Below are 25,313 nucleotides of genomic sequence, written 5' to 3'. Positions count from 1 at the left end.
AAACGGGAAGTTCCCTTGTCTCCGTCTCAGGGTGTGTGATGGGGTGTGGCTCGCTGCTTCAGTGCCCTGCTGCTCAAACCTCTGGGGAAGCATACAGACAGGCAGGCTGTGGGGCTGTGACCTCATGGCAGTGTCTTGGGGTGGATGTCTACAGCTCTGTGTGTTACAGGGTGCTCTCTCAGTTTGCCGTCTGTAGGCGGCTTATGTTAATCAGCTCAATTAGATCCCCTTCCTTATCACAAGGACAGAGGGCTTTCTGTAGCCCGGGTTCTTGCCTTGGCGTCCCGGAAGAATCGGATCACACGTGGGTTTGGAAAATGAATGCAAAGTTTGATTGAGTGCACGCGTGTGCCTGCCCTGCCCTTCTCTCTACCTTTAAGGCTTTTTGTTGTTTTAGTGTCAATGTCAGTGGTTTGATTAGAAAGTAAATGACCAAATCCTAACTTGCGGTTCCCAGGTTCTGTGCTGCGCCCCCTCCAACATCGCGGTGGACAATCTGGTGGAGCGCCTGGCTCTGCGTAAGCAGCGGATCCTGCGCCTGGGGCACCCCGCCCGCCTCCTGGAGTCCATTCAGCAGCACTCCCTGGATGCGGTTGTAGCGCGGAGCGACAGCGCCCAGATTGTTGCCGACATCAGGAAGGACATCGACCAGGTCTTTGTAGGTGTCATGGCCAGTGTCCGCGTGAGGCATGGGCTTCTGATCCGCAGTCTTTTGAAGGAGCAGATTTATCTACATTCCTCTTGCTCTTCTCTCGCTTCCGTCGATTCCTTTAATAATTTAAAAAATGGGGCTGCCTTTTTTGTTTTTTTTTTGAGACGGAGTTTTACTCTCATTGCCCAGGCTGGAGTGTACTGGTGCAATCTCGGCTCACTGCAACCTTCACCTCCCAGGTTCAAGCGATTCTCCTGCCTCAGCCTCCTGAGTAGCTGGGACTACAGGTGCATGTCACCATGCCTGGCTAATTTTTCTATTTTTAGTTGAGATGGGGTTTCATCATATTGGTCATGCTGGTCTTGAACTCCTGACCTCAGGTGATCTGCCTGCCTCGGCCTCTCAAAGTGCTGGGATTACAGGTGTGAGCCACCACACCTGACCTTTTTTTTTTTTTTTTGAGATGGAGTCTCGCTCTGTCACCCAGGCTGGTGTGCAGTGGCGCTGTCTTGGCTCACTGTAGCCTCTGCCTCCTGGGTTCACCTCACCATCCCAAGTAGCTGGGACTACAGGCATGTGCCATCACACCCAGCTAATTTTTTAATTTTTAGTAGAGACGGGGTTTCGCCTGTGGGCCAGGCTGGTCTCGAACTCCTGACCTTAAGTGATCCACCCGCCTCAGCCTCACAAAGGGCTGGATTACAGGTGTGAACCACTTCGCCTGGCCAGGGCTGCCCATGTTTGATAGAGAATTATACTTAGCATTTAACAGAGACTCAGCTGTCTTCAGAGCACTTGGTTAGTAGGTGTGAGGAATTGTAAAGAAAACATTTTCCAGCCGGACGCAGTGGCTTACGCCTGCAATCCCAGCACTTTGGGAGGCCAAGGTGGGCAGATCAGTTGAGGGCAGGAGTTTGAGACCAGCCTGGCCCACATGGTGAAACCTCGTCTCTACTAAAAATACAAAAATTAGCTGGGCATGGTGGCGGGCACCTGTAATCCCAGCTACTTGGGAGGCTGAGGCAGGGAGGCTGAGGCAGGACAATCTCTTGAACCTGGGAGGTAGAGGTTGCAGTGAGCCATGGTCACTCCACTGCACTGCAGCCTCGGTGACAGAGCAAGACTCCATCTCAAAAAAAAAAAAAACCAAGCAAACATTTTCCTGGGTGTCTTTCTGTCTGGTCCTGTTATCTTCCTAGTAGTGGCAATGGGAGAAATGTAGCTTGAAAATAAACATTGAAAAAACCGGCATCCTCCTAGTGCTTTCCGTTCATTTCACCTTTCACCTCCTTGTGAAAGAGGACGCCAGTCGACTGAAGAAGTAGGGCGGTGGTGGGTTCATTCCGTTTGAGAGGGCCTTTTCCTCCCAGCCCAACACTTTTAAGCTCTTTGGTTCTCCCGTGTACACTTTGCTGTAGCATCTGTGCTCATGTCCTGTCCTGTCTGCTCACTGTCAGCATCTGCACCCCTCGATATCCTAGCCCCGGAGGAGTGATGGCAGCAGGCAGGGTGCTGGGAGCCAGTCTTTGCACTAATGTCTGTGCTCACTTCTTGTCCTGTGTGCTCACTGTCAGCACCTGCACCCCTCGGTGCAGGAGTGATGGCAGCAGGGAGGGTGCTGGGAGCCAGTCTTTGCTGTAACGTCTGTGCTCATATCCTGTCCTGTGTGCTCACGGTCGGCACCAGCACCCCTCAGTGTCCTATCCTCAGAGGAGTGGCGGCAGCAGGGAGGGTCCTGGGAGCCAGTGTTTGCTATGGGCCTGTGGCGTCGAGGCTGCCTGGGTGGCAGCGTGGGGATGGGCCACCTACTGGGAGGTGGAGGAAGGATAGATGCATGTCACGCAGGTTTGAGGTGGCGGAGGAATATGTGTGATGTTGTTTGCTCATCACGAATGTAGGTGATTTCATTTCCTGATGAAATTGGTGCTTTTGGGGATTTTCTTTCTCTGTAAATTATGCACAGTAAAACACTTTCTATCACCCCTGCCAAAACTCCATCCCCCAAAGTAGAAATCACAAATAACGAAAGGTTACATTTTTTTTTTTTTTAAGACAGAATCTTGCTCTGTCACCCAGGCTGGAGTGCAGTGGCATGATCTTGGCTCACTGCAACTTCCGCCTCCTGAGTTCAAGCAATTCTCCTGCCTCAGCCTCCCGAGTAGCTGGGACTACAGGCACGCGCCACCACGCCTGGCTAATTTTTTGTATTTTTAGTAGAGACGGGGTTTCACTATGTTAACCAGGATGGTCTCGATCTCCTGACCTCGTGATCTGCCTGCCTCAGCCTCCCAAAATGCTGAGATTACAGGCATGAGCCACCACGTCCAGCCAGTTCCATCTTTTTGAGATATTAAAGTGAGGTTTTGATTATGGGTTGAAAAATTTTTTTAATCTCTTGAAAAATGTAGAATAATATGTGAAGGGCTGGGCGCAGTGGCTTAAGCCTGTAATCCCAGCACTTTGGGAGGCCGAGACGGGCGGATAATGAGGTCAGGAGATCAAGACCATCCTGGCTAACATGGTGAAACCCCATCTCTACTAAAAAATACAAAAAACTACCCGGGCGAGGTGGCGGGCACCTGTAGTCCCAGCTACTCGGGAGGCTGAGGCAGGAGAATGGTGTGAACCCGGGAGGCAGAGCTTGCAGTGAGCTGAGATCTGGCCACTGTACTCCAGCCTGGGTGACAGAGCAAGACTCCGTCTCAAAAAAAAAAAAAAAAAGGAATAATATGTGAAGCTCTTCCATTCGTAAGCTCCTACAACCCAAATCCTGAGGTGGGCAGGCACTGTTTCTTCCCCAGGATCAAATGCCTTTGTGCAGGGCAGGGCTGCTCCCATTTCTGGTCTCCTTGGAGTTAAAAACGTGGTCTCTTTCCAGGACTTAAAATTTCCCTTCCTGTGACTTCAAGGCAAGTAAGGATGTAAGGTGCTTAGTTGTGTGTGTGTATCTGCGTCTTTTTCAAGGAAGGTTTCTGAGTGTTTTTTAAGGAGCTTATTGAACTAGACCAAATGATGTAAATAGAAGCACTTCATAAATAGAGTTGAAGAAGTACAAAGTTGGATTGAAATACGTGTATCTTCTTTGTTTTTCTTTATAGGTGAAAAACAAAAAGACCCAGGATAAGAGAGAAAAAAGTAATTTTCGAAATGAAGTTAAGCTGTTAAGAAAAGAACTGAAGGGGAGGGAAGAAGCAGCTATACTCGAGAGCCTCACTTCGGCAAACGTGGTCCTTGCAACAAACACAGGTGAGGGGCATCTCCATCCTGCCCGTGTGGCCTCGGAAAAGGAGTTGGGGTGTGTTCCCTCTTCCGTTTTCCGGAAGAGTTTGTTTAGAATTGGTATTTCTTTCTTAAGAGTTGGGTAGAGTTCACTGGTGAAGCCCTCCGTATCTGGAATTTTCTTCATAGAGAGGTTTTGAACTACAAATTCAACTTCTTCAATAGATAAAGGGCTGTTCAGGTTCTCTTCTTCCATGAGCTGGTAGCTTTCAAGAAGTTTGTCCATTTCATCTAAATTGTTGAATTTAGAGGCATGAAGTGGTTCCTAATATGCCCTTATTCTTTTACTATCTGCAGAATCTGTCATGATATAACCTGTATTATTCCTGATACTGGTTTGTGTGTTCCTTTTTTCCCTGCTCTTCTGGCTGGAGGATTTTTTTTTTTTTAATTTAGATTTTATATATACATATATATGTATTTTAAGAGATAAGGTCTCTGCCAGGTGCAGTGGCTCACACCTGTAATCCCAGCACTTCGGGATGCCAACGTGGGTGGATCACCTGAGGTCAGGAGTTTGAGACCTGCCTGGCCAACGTGGCAAAACCCCGTCTCTACTAAAAATACAAAAATTAGCCAGGAGTATGCACCTGTAATTCCAGCTACTCTGGAGGCTGAGGTAGGAGAATCGCTTGAATCCTAGAGGCGGAGGTTGCAGTGAACCAAGATCGTGCCACTGCACTGCAGCCTGGGCGGAGAGTGAGACTCCACCTCAAAAAAATAAAAACCCCAAAACCAAAAAAACAAAGCAAAACTAAAAAACAGACAGGGTCTCACTATGTTGCCCAGGCTGGTCTCAGACTCCTGGGTTCAAGGGATTCCCCTGCCTCAGCCTCCTAAAGTGCTGGGATTTTAGGCGTGACCCACCCCGTCCGGCCTGGCTGGAGGTTTCAATTGATCTTCCCAAAGAACCAGCTTTTGCTTTTTCTCTGTTGTTTTTCTGTTTCATTTATTCCCACATTAATCTTTGTTGTTTTCTGTTTTCTTGGCCTTGTTCTTTTTCTTGCTTCCTAATGTAGAAGCTGAGATCATTGATTTGAGACCTTTCTTTTTTTCTGATACAAGCATTTAGCTCCATAAATGTCTCCCTAAGTACTGCTTTTGTGGCATCCCACAAATTCTAATATGTTATATTGCATTCATTTCAAAATGCCATCTCATTTGCCTTTTGGTTTTTTAGAAATGTTGTATAGTTTCCAAATAGTTGGGAAATTTCTAGACATCTTTCAGTTGTTGATCTGCTTTCTCTGTAGGTAATATATGACTGGGCCTTGCTCTGTTACCCAGTTGACAGTGTCTGCTGTTTGTTCTTTGTTACATTTTCCTCCTCTTCCGCTTTCTTTTCATTAATTAATTGAACATTTCTTTTTTTTTTTTTTCCACATAAGTTCTCACTATGCCCCATGATTAAAGATTTCTTAGGATTTTATTTTTATTTATTTATTTATTTTTAAAAGATGATTTGTAGCAACAAGTTCTTGCTATGTTGCCTAGGCTAGTCTCGGACTCCTGGACTCAGGGGCTCCTCCCACCTTGGCCACCTTGGTGCTGGGATTATAGGCATGAACCGTCATGCCTGGCCTATTTTTGTTTTTGTTGGCTTGTTAGCTATATATCTTTATTTGATTCTTTCAGTGGTTACTTTAGGCCTTACAGTATGTGTCTTTAAATCATCATAGTCTATTCATACGCCGCTTCACATAGAGTATAGAGCTTTATGATTGCAAGCTAACATTTCTCTCCTCTTAGCATTTTGCTTTTGTCATTTATTTTTCTTATACGTATATTCTAAACCTTAAAATACTTGTTTTAATGGTGAGTTATCTTTAAAGAAATTTAAATAATAAGAAAAGTATCTTGTGTATTTGTCCATGTAGTTACCACTTTTGGTACTTTGTTTTTTTTGGTTTAGGTGGTGTATTTCCATGTGGTATCATTTTCCTTCCACCTGAAAGGCGTCCATGATCATTTCTTGTAGTGTAGGTCAGCCAGTGATGAAGTCTAACAGCTTTTATATGTCTGAAAATAGCTTGATTTCACCTGCAGTTTTGAAAGATATTTTTGCTGGGTGAGAATTCTAGATTAACACTTTTCCTTGCAATAATTTAAAGATGTCGTCCACTGTCATCTGCCTGAGTATTTCTGAAGAGAAATCTGTCATCCTTATCTTTGTGCCTTTGTATATAATGTGTCTTTTTTCTTCTGTCGGCATTTAAGATTTTTTCGGCTGGGTGCGGTGGCTCACGCCTATAATGTCAGCACTTTGGGAGGATAAGGTGGGTGGATCACCTGAGGTCAGGAGTCCAAGACCAGCCTGGCCCACATGGTGAAACCCTGTCTCTACTAAAAGTATAAAAAAAATTAACCAGGCGTGGTGGTGGGTGCCTGTAATCCCAGATGCTGAGGCAGGAGAATCGCTTGAACCTGGAGGCGGAGATTGCAGTGAGCTCAGATTGCACCACTGCACTCTAGCCTGGATGACAGAGCCAGACTCTGTCTCAAAAAAAAAAAAAGAAAATGATGCTGTCTTAATCACTGGTTTTAAGCAATTTGACTACAATTTGCCCTGGTGCTGTTTGCTTCATGGCTGGTTGTTTTTTTGTTTTGCTTTTTTTTTTGAGGCAGAGTCTCACTCTGTTACCCAGCCTGGAGTGCAGTGGTGCTATCTCCGCTCACTGCAACCTCCGCCTCCCAGATTCAAGCGATTCTCCTGCCTCAGCCTCCCGAGTAGCTGGGATTACAGGCACCCAGCACCTCACCTGGCTAATTTTTGTATTTTTAATAGAGACGGGGTTTCACCATATTGGCCAGGCTGGTCTCAAACTCCTGACCTCATGATCCGCCTGCCTCGGCCCCTAGAGTAGTGGGATTATAGGCGTGAGCCACTGTGCCCAGCCTCATGTTTTTTAAAATTGTGGTGAGAACACAACATGAGATCTACCCTCTTAAATGTTTAAGTATACAATATAATATTGTTAACTACAGGCATCGTGTTGTGCAGCGGATCTGTAGAATTTATCTTGCACAGCTGAACCTTTATACCTGCTTATTGCTGTGTTTCTGAGTTCACTCGTTTCCTTCTTACATGCCTAATCTAACATCTGTCCCATCCAGTGTAACTTTCATCTGACATCCAGAAATAAGATTTGAGTCTTTTTATATCTTTGACGTTTTTACTTAATTTCTTAAAATTTGGAATACAACTGTAATAACTCTTTTGAATGTTCTAGACTATTATTTCTATCGCCTGTGTCATTTTTGGTCTCTTTCAATGAACTGTTCCCCTCGAGTGGTTGTGTTTTCCTACCTTTTTGCCGGCCTGCTAATGTTTGTTTGGATACCGGACATTGGGGATTTTATGTTGTTGCATGCTGAGTATCGAATATTTTTGTATTGCTAAGATTTTTTTTTTTTTTTTTTTTTTGAGAAAGAGTGTCTTGCTCTGTCACCCAGGCTGGAGTGCAGTGGTGCAATCTTGGCTCACTGCAACCTCCGCCTCCTGGATTCAAGTGATTCTCTTAACTCAGTCTCTAGAGTAGCTCTGACTACAGGCGGGCATTACCATGCTTGGCTAATTTTTGTATTTTTAGTAGAGGTGAGTTTTCACCATGTTAGCCAGGCTGGTCTCAAACTCCTGACCTCAAGTGATCTGCCTGCCTCGGCCTCCCAAAGTGCTGGCATTGGTGTGAGCCACCACGCACAGTCTTCTATAATATTCTTGCGCTTGGTTTTAGGAAGCAGTAAATTTGCTTGTAAACAGTTTAAACCTTTTGAGTTTTAACTTTTGAGATGTGTTAGGGTCTGGATCAGTGCTTAGTCCAGGGTTAATATTCCCCTGTACCTAGGTGAGACCCTTTGAGTTTTCTCCCCACTACACCCTGCATCATGAGATTTTCGAGTCTGACTCATGGGATTAGGTGCTATTCCCAGCCTCGTGTGAGCACTGGGCGCTTTTCTCTCATTGTTTGGGATGGTATTTTTCCCAGGCTTGGAGTAGTTTTCTTGTAAGCATGTGCTAATCACAATACCCGAGGGAGCCTGTCTGCAGATCGCTAGGGTTTTTTCTCTCTGTGTGGAAATCTCTTTGGCATTTTGTCCTGGAAACTGCCTGCATTGGTCTCCACAGATGCTCAGCCTTGTCTCCTCAACTCAGGGAGCCTTCTAGGCTCCACCTGGCTGCCCCTTCTCTGTACTCTCTCCTGGAAACCCGAGGCAGAAAACGGGGGCAACTCCAGGGCTCACCTCCTTTGTCTGTCGTTAGTCAGGGGTTACTTTTCTTTGTTACCTGTTGTCTAGTGTCCTGAAGGGTGTGGTTTCGGTTATTTAAAAAAATGTTAAATAGCTGGCGGGGGCAGGGGGTGTTATTTGAGATGGGAGAGTAAATGCAGTCCCTGCTGCTCCATCCAGGGCAGAGGTGGAGGACACACACTCTCTCGTAGCTGGGAGAGAGCACTCCCGTTACAGAGCCGCGCGCCTTGTGACTGTTGTGGGAATCTTGTCAGCTGCCCTTTTGGGGTTTAGGAATGTGTTTGTGAGACCTCTGGGTTGTTCCTGTGTGATAATAGTACCACAAAGGTAGCAGCTGAAAACATCCCACGTTTATTATTCTACAGTTTTTCTGGGCGGAGAGCCCAGGCCCGGCTGAACGTGGTGCTCTGCTCAGAATCTCATGAGGCTGCGATCCAGGTGTCAGTGGGGGCTGCAGTCTCATCTGAAACTTGCCTGGAAAGGATCTGCCTTCAGGCTCATGTGGTTGTTGGCAGCATTCAGTTCCCTGTGGGTTCTTGCTGGGTGTTGGCTGGAGGCCGCTCTTAGCTGCCTGCCCCGTAGGCCTTGCCAACGTGGCTGCTTGCTTCCTAAAAGCCAGCAAGAGACACAGTCTCCTAGCACAGTGGGTTATCGTCTTAATGTAATGTTATTGAGGATGCCACATCTCATCACCTTTGCCCTATTCTGTGGATTAGAAGCAAGTCTCAGGTCCCACCCATACTCGAGGGGAAGGGATTATATGCAAGATGTGAATACCAGTGGCCAGGATCCTGGGGCATACCTTAAAGCAAGCTTGTCCAACCGAAGGCCTGCAGGCCGCATGCAGCCCAGGATACTTTGAATGTGGCCCAACACAAATTTGTAAACTTTCTTAAAACATGATGAGATTTGTGTGTGTGTGATTTTTTTTTTTTAAAGCTCATCAGCTATTGTTAATGTTAGCATATTTTATGTGTAGCCCAAGACAATTCTTTTAATATGGCCCTGGGAAGCCAAAAGATTGCATATCCCTGCCTTAGAGTCTGTTTGCAACAACCTCTCAACTGGTGGACTGCTCTAAAGAACAGAGTCCAGGTTCTTTTTTTTTTTTTGAGACAGCGTCTCACTCTGTTACCCAGGCTGGAGAGCAGTGGTACAATCTTGGTTCACTGCAGCCTCTGCCTCCCGGTTTCAGGTGATTCTTGTGCCTCAGCCTCCTGAGAAGCTGGAATTGCAGGCACATGCCATCATGCCCAGCTAATTTTTTTTTTTTGTATTTTTTTGTAGAGACAGGATTTCACCATGTTGGCCAGGCTGGTCTCGAACTTCTGACCTCAAATGATCTGCCCACCTTGGCCTCCCAAAGTGCTGGGATTACAGGAGTGAGCCACCACACCTGGCTAGGTTCTAATTGGCTTTATAGTTATTGCTTTATCCAGTTGTATTTTAAATCAGACAGGAGAAAAAGAGTCACAAGCAGAAAATACATTTATGGGGTCTTTTATATTTACCCATGTATAGTTGCCTTTATTTCTTCATGTAGATTTGAGTTACTATCTCCAAGGGACTCGCTTTGGTGTTTCTTGAAGGGCAGGTTTGCTGTGGCAGATTCTCTAAGCTCATCTTTATCTGGACATGTCTTAGTTTCTCCTTCATTTTTGAAGGATAGTCTTGCTGGGTATAGAATTCTTGGTTGACAGTTTTTTTTTCAGCCCTTTGAACGTGTCATTCCACTGCCTGCACAGTCTCTGATGGGAAAGCAGCTATTGCTCTCATTGAGGGCTCCTTATATGTGACAGGTTGCTACTCTATTGCTGCTTTCAAGTGTTGTCTTTTGTCTTTTGAGGGTGTGATTATGATGTGTTAGGTGTGGATCTCTGTGAGTAAATTACGTGGAGTTTGTGGAGCTTCTTGGATGTTTAGATTCATGTTTTTCATCAAATTTGGGGAGTTTTCAGCCATTATTTTTTCAGGTATTCTTTCTGCCCTTATTCTACTGTCCACTCCGTCTAGAACTCCCGTTATGAATCCGTTGATTCACTTGATAGTGCCCCACAGGTGTCTGAAGCTCTATTCATTTTCCTCCAATTTTTTTTTTTTTTTCTGATCTTCAGGCTGGATCTTCTCAATGGATCTCTCTTCATGTTTGCTGATCGTTCTGTCCTGTTGAATCCTTCTAGTGAATTTCAGTTATACTTTTCAACTCCAGAATTTCTGTGCGGTACTTTTTTTTTTTTTTTTTTTTTTTGAGATGGAGACTTGCTCTGTCACCAGACTGGAGTGCAGTGGCGTGATCTCAGCCCACTGCAACCTCTGCCTCCCAGGTTCAAACAATTCTCCTGCCTCAGCCTCCTGAGTAGCTGGGTCTACAGGTGTGTGCCACCACACCCAGCTAATTGTTGTATTTTTAGTGAGATGGGGTTTCACCATGTTGGCCACGATGGTCTCTATCTCTTGACCTCATGATCTGCCCACCTCAGCCTCCCAAAGTGCAGGGATTACAGGCATGAGCCACCATGCCGGCCTCTGTGTGGTACTTCTTAAAAAATTATTCCTGTCTCTTTATTGATGTTCTCTTATTTGGTGAGACAGTATTCTCATACTTTATTTTTTTAGACTTGGTTCCCTTTTGCTGTTTGAACATACTTAGAATTGCTGATATTTCAAGTCTTTGTCTAGTAAGATCAGCATCTGGGCTTTCTCAAGTATCCGGTGTATTTATTTATTTAATTTTTTGGAGATGGAGTCTCACTCTGTTGCTCAGGCTGGAGTGCCATAGTGTGATCTCAGCCTGCTGCAACCTCCATCTCCTGAGTTCAAGTGATTCTCCTGTCTTAGCCTCCCGAGTAGCTGGGATTACAGGCGTCTGCTACCACGCCTGGCTAAGTTTTGTATTTTTAGTAGAGATGGGGTCACCATGTTGGCCAGGCAGGTCTCAGACTCCCGACTCAGGTGATCCACCAACCTCTGCCTCCCAAAGTGCTGGGATTACAGGCATAAGCCACCACTCCTGGCCTCAAGTATCTGTTGATTGCCTTTTTTCCCCTGTATATTGGCCATATTTTGATGACTCTCTACGTGCCTTGTAGTTTCTTGTTGAAAATGAATCATTTAACTAATAGAGTGTGGCAACTCTGGAGGTCAGGTTCTCTTCCCACCGCAGGGTTTGGTGTTATTGCCACTTGTTGTTTGTTTAGCGACTTTTCTGGACTAATTCTGTAAAATCTGTATTTTTTGTCTTTTGTGGCCACTAAAATCTAGTATAGCTTAGTGGCCAGCTAGTGATGAGACAGAAGTCCCCCTGAACTCCTGGAGCCATAAATGCCCCAGTCTTTGCTGAGTGGCTCTGTGTGTGTGCTTGAGCATACCCCCACCACAGAGCCGGGCTGTTCGTGACTCTCAGCTTTCACTTCCTGTTTGTGCAGTGCCTTGAGCTGAGCCACAGGTGAGAGCTGAGGGCCTCCTGAGGTCTTTCGTGAGCCCTGTGCATGTGTGTGGTCTTCTAGATTCCCAGGAATATGTTGGAGCTTTTCAAAGCCCCCTGAGGATATCTCATTCCCCAGCTTAAAACTTTGTTTGGTTATCCTATCATTTGCTCCAACCATTACTTCCTTTCTTAGAAAACTGTGATGTTCAGCAGCTACCTCTGGTTGTTTTTGACAGACACCACCAGGGAAAAGGCTGTTTGCATCACATGAGCTCAGATAAAGTCTTTTGAGTGTGGTCTACCAGAGGATTCCCAGACAGATAAGATAAGCACAGTTTCAGGAGTGGGGATTTGCAAGAATGCCAACCGTGTTCTGCACCCCCGGGGCTGCCAAGTGCTGATTTTCACCCTGACTTCAGGCTGAGGGTTTCAAGGCTGCCATAGGATGGGGAGGGATGGCTGGGAATAGGGCAGGTTTCAGTGTCACGGAGCTCCCGTGCTGACGGGGATTCAAACGCTTTTCTGGAATGAACATTTCCCTGATTGCTGCAAGCCTTTGGCGAGTTTCCAGAGTTCTGAGAAAGTTGATTCTGACCATTTGCCGATGTCGTGTTGCTTTCGTGGAGGAGAGAATTCTCAGAGCTTGTGAGAATCTCTTTGCTGACATCCTTCTCTGGCTTCAAGGACAGCACTTGCTGGAAATCAGGAGGCACCCCCAGAGCCCCACAAGGTCAGCTTGTGGCCTGTGTGGCCTTTCTGTTCCCTCCTGGTTGTTGGGGAGCTAGAGTGAATTCCTGGAAGTGCTTCTCCGTCACGAAGTCTGGTTTCTCTCTGGACTGTGAAGTCATGACTGTGACCTAAACATGTCTCTCAATTATCCAAAGCCCAGTCAAGTTCTGTCTCCCCTGTGGGTGCTTTTGCTAGCCATCTCTGGAGAGTCAATCTTCAGAAATTTCTCAGTGTCTGTCTTCATCATGGCATTATGTACATATCATTATCACTCAGATGGAAGACAGAAAGGGTGGGAACTAACATCGATCACATTTGTGGAAACCTGCCTTCTTGTGCCGGGCACTTTATATATGTTGTCCTTTGTGGTGCAGTCGCATGACATGCAGCCGTTGTCCGTGTTTGTGGATGAGGAAACAGGCTTGGGGGTGGGAGGCTCGCCTAGGGCCCCACGCTGTTTGCTGGAGATGGCGTGGGCCCGAGTCCTGCTCACCGGCTGAACTCTGCACTCTGCCGCTCCACGTCCCAGGAAGGAAAAGCTGCCACAGTGGATTTGTGTTGCCAAATGCGTGGAGGCTTTTCTCTGGGTGAGCGGCCAGCAGTTGATTGTTCTGTATGTCCAAGAAAGTCACCTTAGAGGAGAATTAGGTTCTACATTTAGAAAATAATTGAGTTACAATATTTAGAACTCAGACAGCGTCCCTTGGGCTCGGGGTTGCAGCCCCGAAGGGTGATTAATTTTGCCGATTGAAGGTCAGAAGGGCCTGTGGCCAGAGGACCCACTGCTTAAAACACAGGTGAGCTGGAACCATGAGTTCTAAAATGTCTTGGCCAAGTTTTTATTACAAGATACAAATGTATCCCACACAGTTGTAATACAAGCCTCGATGAAACCCCGGCTTGGTGGTGTCTCCTCTGGTGTGGCTGCAGCTGTTCGGAAGCAGCCGTGCCCCTGGAGACTCCTGGCTCCCTGTTTCCACCAGGTGCGTCTGCCGACGGCCCCCTGAAGTTGCTGCCCGAGAGCCACTTCGACGTGGTGGTCATTGATGAGTGTGCCCAGGCCCTTGAGGCGAGCTGCTGGATCCCCCTGCTGAAGGCCAGAAAGTGCATCCTGGCGGGCGATCACAAGCAACTGCCCCCCACCGTAGTCTCTCACAAGTAAGACCCCTTTGCCGCACGTGCCTTTCTCTGCCCCTGCTCGCCACCCCTTGATGCAGTCCTTCCAGGCTCAGCCAGAAGCCCCAGGCTCACCAGGAGCCCCTGCGGTGCCACCTCGGCGTGTTTCTCGGCACCGCTCCTACCCCGTCTTACAGCATTCATTCATCTGGACGTCAGATCTGTGAGGTCATGTGCTCCCTGAGGGTGGGGTCGCATCACCTTCATCTTTGTAGCGTCAGAACTGGACACAGGGCCTGGCACGTTTCTGGTGCTCCATCCCTGCTTGTTGAGTTGAATAGCCCCTCACGAACCAGGCAAGTTTGATGGTAGAGTGCCGTGAGAGCCGTGGGCTGGGCTAACTGGCCTCTGGATGGATGTGGGTTCTTAGGTTCTTTAGTCTTCAATCTGTAGACACATCCCTGGATGGAGGGCATCCAGGGCAGAGACGCAGCAAACCACAATTCTGCCCTGTGGAGACACCTGAGCCCTGATGCAGTGGCCTGGCCCAGGCTGTCCTGATGGAGAAAGTGCTGCCCACCCCTGGCCCCCTCTCACCCCTCCCTGTACTACCCTGCGCTCACTGCTCCAGCCACACAGGCCTCGCTGGCCCCTCTGCCTGGGCCACTCCCGCCTGGGTGTGGTGGGCGTGCCCTCCCTCCACATGAACCCTCTGCATGGTATCCCTTGACTGCCCTTACACGAGGCCTGTGAACAGGCCCTGGTACGTGGGCTGTCTTTGGACAAGTCCCTGTTCAGAAAGTTGTCCCTGAGGAACGAAACACTTCAAGACTCCTGCATCCTGGCCCTTACTTCCACTGGGGGAAGATTGGTTTCTTCTGATTTCTGTTGCCTTTTGAAGCACTTCTCTATTTCACTGTGGGTGTGTAGAAGCAATGAACTCAGAACTTCCACTGTTTCTGAGGACCAGAAAAAGACGTGCAAGAAAGCCTGTGGAGTAGAATCTCATCAAAGGGGAGTGGGCGGCGCAGGCGTTGGTGGATATGTAGAGAGAGGTGTCAAAAATACTGCTTGAGAGTGAGCTTTGGGAGGAAGATGTTGGAAATAAAGACGGTGGAAGAAAGGGGAGTGCTGGGGAAAGGTGCTCTGAAGGATTGTCCTGACAGGAGACACGTGGGGATCTAGAGTGGAAATGTTACAGGATCTCCGGGTGTCGATTTTTCTGGCTGGAAACCTCTGTGGCCACAGCACCTTTGCCCTAGTTATTGTCCTGCATCCAGGAAGAATGAGGTATGCAGATAAGGGAAGGGTGAAGAAGAGTTTTATTTAGTGTTAGAACAGCTCAGAGCTGCCCGCTCCTCTCTGTAGGCAGGTCATCCTGTCCAGTGTTCAGCTGTCAGCAGAGAGGAAGCCCTGGAGAGGGCGGCTCTTGTCTGCAGGCACGTCATTCCGACATCTCTGCAGTCTCGCTCCTCTGTGCCCTGTTATTGTCTCTCTGCCCTCTCTGTCCTCTGGCCATCCTCTCGCCTTCTCTGACTGAGCCCAGGGCTTTTATGGACCTCAGAGGGAAGGAAGTACATGCCAGTAGGTCCTCGGGTGGCCATGGGCGGGCCTGGAAGAGGCACCATGAATTCTCACTCTGGTCCACAGGACTGGCAGCTCAGCCCCCAGGCCCTCCCTGGCCTTCCACCGTCCTCTTCCACCCAGGACTCTTGTCTGCCTCCTGCTGCCACTCATGGCCCCGGGGCTTGGCCACAATCCCACTCTGAGGTCGGAGTGGGTGCTGGGAGCCGAGAGAGGCCAGGCAGTGGAAGCAGACACCCGTGAGCCTTCAAGGATGGTGGGGGGTTGTCCTTCCTGGGGCACCTGAGAGTACGGGCTGCAGAGTGGGAGGGCAGCTACAGCTGCACCCAGGAGCTCCCTCCCCACCACCTCAGAAGAGGCCGGGCTCCTGCTTGTTCCCGGCTCCTGCCTGCTTCGTGGAGCAGGAAGCCCAGGTCTGCAGCCACAGGTCTGGCAGCTGCAGCTGCACCCGGGAGGGCAGATCCTGCCTGTTCCCGGCTCCCCTAAGAGCATGGGAAGGCTCAGATCCACAGCTGCTGCAGTTTGGGCAGCTGTAGCCCCGCCCTCCTGGAGCAGGAGGCCTGGGTCTGGGCTGTCTGGGCTGCAGTGACCTCTCCAACTCAGAGGGGCGGGGCTCCCACTGGCTCCATGGAGTGTGCAGCCACAGCCAGGGTTCCCTGCTGCGCCGGCATGATGGCAACAGCCACTGCCATCAGAACCTCCCTAGGAGCAGGGAGGACAGGCGTGGGAGGACGCTTATTCAGTGGCTTCTTCCAAGGAGAGGTTCTCAAGATGTCCTTAAAGGAGGTCTTCGTCCTCGGGAAAGCCTTTGGGTGGAGGAAGTTTGGAACTGTGCCCTTGGGCAGGGACCCCGTTGTGTGCCTGGTGAGAGTAGGATGGTTTTGGGGGAGACGTTGGGTGGCGTTCCCTGGAGAGAGTAAGATGGTTTGGGGGAGACGTTGGGTGACGTTCCCTGGAGAGAGTGGGATGGTTTTGGGGAACACATTGGGTGGCGTTCCCTGGAGAGAGTGGGATGGTTTTGGGGGAGACGTTGGGTGGCGTTCCCTGGAGAGAGTAAGATGGTTTGGGGGAGACGTTGGGTGGCGTTCCCTGGAGAGAGTGGGATGGTTTTGGGGGAGACGTTGGGTGGCGTTCCCTGGAGAGAGTAGGATGGTTTTGGGGAGATGTTGGGTGGTGTTCCCTGGAGAGAGTAGGATGGTTTTGGGGAACACATTGGGTGGCGTTGTGCTGGGGGTTTTGGGTTTGCGGTCGGTACTGATGATCGCGTGCTGTTCTCACTTTGTTGGAATTAAAAATAGGTTAATCACAGAGGTCTTGTAAGTTTCCAGCGGGAAGGTCTCTGAAGTGGGGGTGGCACTGCCCCAGGGTTTTGGTGGGCTTGGTGAGCTGTAGTGGTGCAGAGGGTGGGCTCTGGCACCAGGCGGCCCGGGCAGGTCCTGGCTCTGCAGCTCACTAGTGGGGCAGCTGTGGGCTGGTGGCCTCCCTCTCTGTCTCACCCTTCTTATGTGTAACAGGGGAGTCATAACAGCAGCCACCTCATGAGGTTGTTACAAGGAGGAAGGGAGTGAATCCCCATCTGGCGCACCCAGCAGTGCCTGGCGCTGGGCAGCGCTCAGCCGCTGCAGCCGTCCCTGCTGGGAGTGGACTGCCGACAGCAGGAGCATGCTGGAGTGTGTTCGTTCCCTACTGTGGCTGTGACAAATGACCACAAGCTTAGTGTCTGACAACAGATTTTCTGACCTCCAGAAACGTCAATCTAGGGATCAGATGTCCACAATCAGTCTCCCTGGGTTAAAATCGAGGTGCGGGCTGGGCGCGATGGCTCAAGCCTGTAATCCCAGCACTTTGGGAGGCCGAGACAGGTGGATCACGAGGTCAGGAGATCGAGACCATCCTGGCTAACACGGTGAAACCCCGTCTCTACTAAAAAAGTACAAAAAACTAGCCGGGGCCGGGCGCGGTGGCTCAAGCCTGTAATCCCAGCACTTTGGGAGGCCGAGACGGGCGGATCACGAGGTCAGGAGATCGAGACCATCCTGGCTGACACGGTGAAACCCCGTCTCTACTAAAAAAATACAAAAAACTAGCCGGGCGAGGTGGCGGGCGCCTGTAGTCCCAGCTACTCGGGAGGCTGAGGCAGGAGAATGGCGTGAACCCGGGAGGCAGAGCTTGCAGTGAGCTGAGATCCGGCCACTGCACTCCAGCCTGGGCGACAGAGCAAGACTCCGTCTGAAAAAAAAAAAAACAAAAAAACAAAAAAAAAACTAGCCAGGCGAGGTGGCGGGCGCCTGTAGTCCCGGCTACTCGGGAGGCTGAGGCAGGAGAATGGCGTAAACCCGGGAGGCGGAGCTTGCAGTGAGCTGAGATCTGGCCACTGCACTCCAGCCTGGGCGACAGAGCGAGACTCCGTCTCAAAAAAAAAAAAAAAATCGAGGTGCGGGTGGGGTTGCTTCTTCTGGAGGGTCCAGGGGAAAACCCATCTCCTGGTCTTTTCCAGCTCCTAGAGGCCACTGCTTGATTTGTCGCCCTTTCCTCTGTCTATGAAGCCAGCAGTGTTGCGTCCTCAAATCTCTCCCCTCAGTGGCCTTCTCTGTCTCTGACCCTCCTATGCCCCTCTTCTAAGACTCTTGGGTTATCACCCGGGTCATCCAGGGTTGCCTCCCTATCCCAGGATCCTTAACTTCAGCTCAGCTACAGCGTCCCTGTTGTCCTATAAGGGAACATTCCCAGGCCTTGGCGATTGGATATAGGTGCCTTTGGGGCCGTGATTCAGCCAACTCCGCTCCTTGGTGACTTTTGGGTTGGAACCCAGGGGAGAGTTGGGTCCTGAGGTTTGGGGCCTGTCCTCCTCACTTGCCGTGGTTGACACCTGGACTCTGGGGCTCAGGCCTGCCTTCCCCGTTTCTCCCTCCTGGGTGCAGGGCCGCACTGGCTGGACTGTCGCTCAGCCTGATGGAGCGCCTGGCCGAGGAGTATGGCGCGAGGGCGGTGCGGACGCTGACGGTGCAGTACCGCATGCACCAGGCCATCATGCGCTGGGCCTCTGACACCATGTACCACGGGCAGCTCACGGCCCACCCTTCTGTGGCGGGGCACCTGCTGAGGTGAGTAGCTCGGCCCCACCCTCCGCCCCATCCTTTTGCCCTGGCTAATCCTCTGCGTCACCTGTTTCTACACAGCAAGCTAAAGTGAAGCTTTCTGCATGAAAGTCGACTCTGAGGCTAGCTTTTTGGAAGAGAAGGTGGCCTTGCCCTGGAGAGCTGGGTCAGGCCCGCTGGCTCCCATCTGATGTCCTGATGTGCTCATTGTCCTCCCCCGCCTAAGCCTTTTCCTCGTGGGAGGGGTCGGTTCTGTTGGGTGGGGCCTCAGTGCTGCACTGTGGCCCCCCTGATGTGCTCCCTCTCTACCTGTGTGCCAGGGACCTCCCAGGCGTGGCTGCCACAGAAGAGACGGGTGTGCCCCTGCTCCTGGTGGACACCGCCGGCTGCGGGCTGTTTGAGCTGGAGGAAGAGGACGAACAGTCGAAAGGGAACCCTGGTGAGCTTGCTTGCAGACGGCCAGCTTTTTTGTTTAAACGTTCCTCGAGCTCTTTAAAAATTAAAGGCATTTTAATTGCCTAATTCCGGGAGGAGCTGAGAGCAGTTGCTGATGGCGGTGGAAGGTTTAGAGCCCCACACTCCAAGAGGCTGAGCAGCTTTGTGTTCTCCAGGGTGAGCAGCCCGCTACTGGGTGAGATGGGCCTGGCAGCATTTCATGGCCTTCTCCTGAATGGTGGCCCAGCTCTGCCTGGCTGGTCTGGCCATGGGAACTGGCATTGCTCAGCTGACACCACCATCTCCCCAGTTCCACGTTGAACAGGATGCACGGCCATAGGAGTCAGAAGGCCTTCATTGCTGATGTGAAATTCAAGTTAGCTGGGCATGGCTGGTCCTGGGGCCCTGGGACACAGATGTTTAGCTCCCAGGAAGCCACCTGAGGCACAGTGGAGGATCAGCTGGCCATGATAGACAGAAACGTGCCCGAAACATGTGTTGGTGATGGATGCCCGCTCGGGGCGAGCCTGTGCTGCCTCGACCGTTTTTTCTTTCCCTCCAGGCGAAGTCCGCCTCGTCAGTTTGCACATCCAGGCTCTGGTGGACGCTGGTGTTCCAGCCCGTGACGTTGCCGTGGTCTCGCCATACAACCTCCAGGTGCGAGGGGCTCCTTTTGTCCCTCTGCAGAGCAGCTGGGGCTCACACAACCTAGAGGCTGAAAGGAAAAGGGTGATTTGCTGGCTGTGGTGACTGAAAAGTTCAGGGGTAGGGCCGACCTTATTGTGACTGGATCCAGGACCCACATGATGTCGTCAGGGGCCGTTCTGCGTGTTCGTCTGCCCGCCCCGCCCCGCCCCACCCTGCCCCAGCTGCCCTGCCCTGCCCAGTGCCCCAGCCTTCTGCACTGGCTTGTGTTCTGGCCAGACTTCCCGGGTGACCCCAGCAGCCTCAGGCTGACACAGCCCTTCCACAGGCAGCCCTAGCAGAACACCCTGTCCTTTTCTGGCATCTCCCTCAGGGGCCTCAGCCTTGAACCTTGTTGGTCTGGCTCAGGTCGTGTTCCCATGCGTGTCTCATCTGGCAGGAAAAACGTACCTGCGGGAGTGTGGGGAGGGTCTGTGGAAGTGGCCATCACCCCTTCCTGGTGTGCGGGCATCACACACAGCGCTGTCTGAGGCTGGCGGCTGTCATGAGCCGAAAGAAATGATAAAACGCCAGCCACAGGGTGTCGTGTTGGCATCATGCGTGCCCATGAGGTGGGCGGACGGGCAGCTTTTCCCCGTGGGGCTCCTGCAGGCTCCCCTCCCCAGGTCCTGGCTGTTGGGCGGCACGAGTCCCTCTGCTGAGCTGAAGGGCAGGGTCTTGCCGAGCTGGCATGGGGGTGAGGAAGCCACAGCCTGGCTGCTGTTTCAGGTGGACCTGCTCAGACAGAGCCTCGCGCACAGGCACCCCGAGCTTGAAATCAAGTCCGTCGATGGCTTCCAAGGCCGAGAGAAGGAGGCCGTGATACTGTCCTTCGTCAGGTCCAACAGGAAAGGTATGGAGCCCTCGCCAGAGACCTTTGGGGACAGCGCAGAAGTGAATTTATTAATTCAGGGGCATATTAGGTGTCTGCTGGGTGCCACACTGGTTTCTGCCAGCGTACTCATGGTGCAGCTTCTGTCCTCAGTAAGCTCACGTCAGGCAAAGCATAGGCAAGAGAGTCTGCGGAGGCTCCGAGGCGTGAGTGTGCTGTCAGGGAGCAGGTGGCTGGGGTGGCAGCTGGGGGCGCAGGGTGGACTGGGAATGACCGGTTCACCCTGCTGAGGAGGTGGAGCCCCTCCAGCCCAGAGCTGGCCTTTAGCCTCTGTGCACAGCGCCGCGGGGCGTAGTGGTCGTGGCTGTGGGTTCTGTGTTGCTGTGGTTTGTGGGCTTTCCATTCGGGACGAGGGTTGTTCCCAGAAGCAGGTTTAGTGAATGGGCTTTGTGAGACGTTCTCAGAAGGCAGAAAGCAGATGAGGCCTGCCTAGAAGCTATGGGGGAAAGCGGGGAAGGTGCTGGAAGGTTTCTTGTGCTTTCTCCCGGGTGCCACCTGCAGCCACACCCCAGACAGTCCCTGAGTCTGGGCTTAGATGGAAGGAAAGGAGCGACAGAACCCAGTTGGGTTCCCCAGAGCCCCACTCAGTCAGCTGTGGCAGCCAGATGCCAGGGGAGATGTGGTATCACGGTGCCATGCGTGGCTGGGCAGCTGTGTAGATGGTGGGCCACGTGCAGGGGACCACACTTTTGGTGGTGGTTACTGATAAGAGCATAGGAGCCTGACTCTGTTTCTTAGTCTGAAACCTGCTTTTCACTCCCCTCTGGCCTTTTGTAGGTGAAGTTGGTTTTCTTGCTGAGGACCGGAGGATCAACGTGGCCGTCACCCGTGCCCGGCGCCACGTGGCGGTCATCTGTGACTCCCGTACTGTCAACAACCATGCATTTTTGAAGACCCTGGTGGAGTATTTCACACAGCATGGGGAAGTACGCACAGCCTTTGAGTATCTTGATGATATTGTCCCAGAAAACTATTCCCATGAGAGCTCCCAGGGTCCCAGCCATGCTGCCACAAAGCCCCAGGGCCCTGCTACATCCACCAGGACTGGAAGCCAGCGGCAGGAGGGAGGCCGGGAGTCTGCAGCAGCTGCCAGACAGGGCCGGAAGAAGCCAGCTGGAAAGTCTCTGGCTGCTGAAGCCCCATCTCAGCCCAGCCTCAACGGAGGCAGCCTGGAGGGAGTGGAGAGCCAAGACGGCGTGGACCACTTCCGGGCCATGATTGCGGAGTTCATGGCCAGTGATAAGACGCAGTTGGAGTTTCCACCTTCCCTCAATTCCCACGACAGGCTGCGGGTCCACCAAATAGCCGAGGAGCACGGGCTGAGGCACGACAGTTCCGGGGAAGGGAAGAGGAGGTTCATCACCGTGAGCAAGAGGGCCCCGCCGGCCCCGCGACCCCCAGCAGCCCCGGGACCCCCAGCAGGGACCGGTGGCCCAGCCCCTCTCCAGCCAGTGCCCCCCAGCCCTGCGCGGACGGAGCAGCCTCCCAGAGAGCAGCGTGGCCCAGACCAGCCTGATCTGAGACTGCAGAGGGTCAGGAGTGTGCAGGGGCAGCCCGCCAGCAAGGAGCAGCAGGCCTCAGGGCAGCAGAAACTTCCAGAAAAGAAAAAGAAAAAAGAAACCAAAGGTAAGTCAACTAACAAGAACATGGGGCAGTGTCCCCTCACTGGGGTGCTGGCCCCACTTGGAACCTGCCTGCCACCATCAACAGAAGGAAGGGCTTCCTCCGGGTGGCACCATGCTTGTGTCATTTTAGCTTTATTTTCAGTCATGCCACTCCCAGCTCCGTCTGGGCCCCCCTAGGTCGGCGATCAGGTCACAGGCACCTTCTTGTCCCGGAGCCTGTGTGGGACTCGGCAAGTAGGCAGCGCTCAGAGCATGTTTACGGCAGCGGGCGGGGCCTGGAAGAGCAGACGTGGACGGCTCCCTGGAGCCCCTTGGGAACGGAGCAGTCACGGGCTCCTGTACCACGGTGGTCCTGGAGGGTGGGGGTCTTGCACAGTGACGGGGTGCACTTTGCCTGGAAGTCGTCCTGGGCAAAATGCTCAGAACCACAGGAGCTGGCTGAGCGCAAAACCATTCTTGCCCATTGGCCATGCGGAGTCCCTGAGTGGGCACTGCTCCGTTTGCCGCATCCTGCATTGTGCCCACCCCACATCCTGCATTGTGCCCACCCCACAGGAGCTGGCCAGGCATGCACTGGGAGTTGGCCAGGCATACGCTGGCCGAGCTTGTAGACCTGATCGGTCTTGGGGAACTCCTGCTGCCGCCATTTTCCTCAGCACGACCATGCAGGAGTTCCAGCTCGCATTGATTCATTGAATTCCTGAAGCGAAGCTCCACCAGCACATGCATGGCTTTGAAAGGGGCCTCCCAGAGCCTGGGGCTCCAGAGGAATTCACTCCAAACCCTTCCTGAGCGGCTACTGTATACCGCGCTTTGTGCTAGAGGACAGGACTGGTGCCACCCTTGCCCCCAGGCACCCACAGGGTGGCAGAGGGAAGACACGTGAGCTGCTTTTTAATTTTTTTTGGGAATTAATAGAGACGGGGTCTCACTATGTCTCTATGTTGCCCAGGCTGGTTTTGAACTCCTGGCCTCAAGCAATCCTCTTACCTCGGCCTCCCAGAATGCTGGGGTTACAGGTGTGAACCACTGTGCGCAGCTGTGAATTGCTTTTGAAACCTTAAACAAGGGGTCAGTGTGGCATTGTTGTCTTTCCGTTTGCCTGAGTGACACGGGTCTTCTTCAGGACATCCGGCCATAGATCTGCCCACGGAGGAGGACTTTGAGACCCTGGTTTCTGCCGCCATTAAGGCTGATAACACCTGTGGCTTTGCCAAGTGCACAGCCAGCGTCACAGCCCTGGGCCAGTTCTGCCAGCTCTGCAGCCGCCGCTACTGCCTCAGCCACCACCTGCCCGAGGTATGTCGGCCTCCGCTCCTGGGATTAGACAGTGGGGAGGGGTGGTGGGGTGCGTCTCCAGGAAGCAGACCCTGGGCAGACTTGTTCCCGGAACAATTAGCTCATTAACGAGCTCCAGATACCTTCGGAAACAGAAATCAGACACTGACTCATGATCTGTTTTGAGCACATCAGGGCATAAGCAAACAAAATGCCTTATTTGCTGAGCTGCAGCCACGTTAGTGGGAATTCTGGGCAGAGGGAATTTTGTCCCAGTGTCCCTGGGTTCTGTCAGTGGCCTAATTTGGTCTGTTTGGGATAGGGGAGGTGGAAGGCAGAGCCTGCAGCCCGTGGTCTGAACTGGCCATGGCCTGGCTGCTGTGTCGTTCATTCTGAGCCTGGGTCGATGAGAACCCCCGGGACCAGGTGTGGGCTCCTGTGGGAAGCTGAGGTCTGAACCAGCCTTGTCCCTACCCTGGAGGATGCTGGGCCTGGTGGGGGATCTCAGTAAGAGACCAGTATACAGTACCAGGTATTGAGTGCTCCAAGGAAGGAAACCCAGGGCCAAGATGGCAGCAGGGAACCAACCCAGATGCAGCAGTCAGGGTGGGCTTCCTGGAGGAAGTGACACTGGGGCTGAGACCTGTGGTCCAGAAGGTGGGATCTGGGCTAGGGAGAACAGGGCCAATGGCGGGTGGGCAGGCAGGCTATCTACCCTTAGAACATGCATAAGGCCTCAGGCACAGTCAGGGAGTTGGGAGTAGCGTGTAAGGCAGGATAGCTGGAGTTGCAGCTAGGCAAGGCCTGGCAAGCTGCCTGCAGGCGTCAGGCCTGATCTGAAGGCAGTGGGGTACCCTGGAGGGTGTCAGCAGGGCTGTGATGTCACTGGTCTTGGCTGCAGTATGGATTAGGTAGGTGGAGGCTGGGAGGCAGCGGGAAGTGGCTGCAGGGACTGTGTGGTCAGTCAGGGTGGTGCCATTTCCTGTGTGCACACTCGGGAGCTCCCGCCACACCAGGGTACAGACCATCCTGCTGCCCTCCTGCCAAGCAGCCTGCAGGGTGAAGGATTGACACGGCAGGAGGAGTGGTCTTCTCTGTTGGGGTGCCTGTGGCCCTCCACCTCTTTGATGGGCAGAGCTGCAGGGTCTGTCTCCTTGTCCCAGTGAGCTCAGCGCTGATTCTTGTGTCCTCCCCAGATCCATGGCTGTGGTGAGAGGGCTCGCGCCCACGCCCGGCAGAGAATCATCCGGGAAGGGATCCTCTATGCCGGCAGCGGGACCAAGGACAGATCCCTGGACCCAGCCAAGAGGGCCCAGCTGCAGAGGAGGCTGGATAAGAAGCTGAGCGAGCTCAGCAACCAGAGGACCAGCCGGAGGAAGGAGAGGGGGACGTGACCGGCCACATCCTCGCAGGCCCCGCGGAGCTCTCTCCATGCCAGCCCAAGGCGCCACCAGACCACGCTCTGCCTACACCAGGGAGGAAGAGCGGAGGGGCCTGTGGGGGAAGCTTGGGTTTTTGGACCCTGGGATGAACTTTTCCAATGTCAAAATGTGGAGAAAAGCACCTGGGGGACAACAGTGCTCATGCAGGTGGGGCTCGGGAAATGCATGTCCCTTCCCCTCACTCCCCGTCCCTTCCCCTCACTTCCCGTCCCTTCCCCTCACTTCCTGTCCGTTCCCCTCACTCCCCGTCCCTTCCCCTCACTCCCCGTCCCTTCTCCTCACTCCCCGTCAGAACCCACATCCCAGCATCTGGATCCTGGGGAAGGTTCCAGTCCCTTGGAGGATATCCAGGGCCTCAAACTATTGAAGTCACTCCTCCAGTGTCTGGTACTTGCCAGCTCAGCCCATTAGGATGAGGGTGCTGAGAGGAAACAGGAAATAAGACTCTGCGAATGGCGCTCAGGCGGGGAGCAGGGAGCAGCGTTTGGCTTGCACGTCCCCATGTCCCCGTGCAGCCAGAGGCTAGGGCCACTTTCATTCCGTCCGCCATTCGCTGGTGATTGCAGCGTTCCCCTGCCCCCTCACCACAGGGCTCCTGTGAGTCTGGGGGTCACCTCTTTCTGGCCTGTGCGCCTCTCTGGCTTATAAGGGCGCCTGGCCTGTGCCAGCCCCTCCTTGCTGCGCCTCGCCATGGAGACCAGGTGAGCCGGCTGTCCCACAGCCTCAGCACCATCAGCACTTACGGATCCAGAGCCTCCCGGCCTTCCCCGGTGCCCTGTACCAACTCTTCTATTTAAGAGAACCTCAGACGATGTACCTTAGCC

General features: G+C 52.3%; 1 protein-coding gene across 1 annotated transcript in view; it reads left to right on the top strand.

The window, feature by feature from the left end:
• IGHMBP2 (immunoglobulin mu DNA binding protein 2) overlaps positions 1-24,691 on the top strand; it is a 36,304-nt gene extending 11,613 nt beyond the window's left edge. The window contains exons 6-15 of the mRNA XM_025356853.1: positions 458-658; positions 3,751-3,898; positions 13,319-13,493; positions 17,957-18,139; positions 18,454-18,572; positions 19,131-19,225; positions 19,982-20,105; positions 20,922-21,770; positions 22,896-23,068; positions 24,244-24,691. Of these exons, the coding sequence (XP_025212638.1) occupies positions 458-658; positions 3,751-3,898; positions 13,319-13,493; positions 17,957-18,139; positions 18,454-18,572; positions 19,131-19,225; positions 19,982-20,105; positions 20,922-21,770; positions 22,896-23,068; positions 24,244-24,441 (2,265 nt within the window). The 3' untranslated portion in view covers positions 24,442-24,691. The remainder of the gene's footprint in view (positions 1-457; positions 659-3,750; positions 3,899-13,318; positions 13,494-17,956; positions 18,140-18,453; positions 18,573-19,130; positions 19,226-19,981; positions 20,106-20,921; positions 21,771-22,895; positions 23,069-24,243) is intronic.
• The last annotated feature ends 622 nt before the right edge of the window (positions 24,692-25,313 follow it).

Source organism: Theropithecus gelada, chromosome 14 (genome assembly GCF_003255815.1).
Source record: "Theropithecus gelada isolate Dixy chromosome 14, Tgel_1.0, whole genome shotgun sequence".
Lineage (NCBI taxonomy): Eukaryota > Metazoa > Chordata > Mammalia > Primates > Cercopithecidae > Theropithecus > Theropithecus gelada.
Note: the sequence above shows the minus strand (reverse complement) of the source record. Positions and strands in the feature narration are given on the sequence as shown.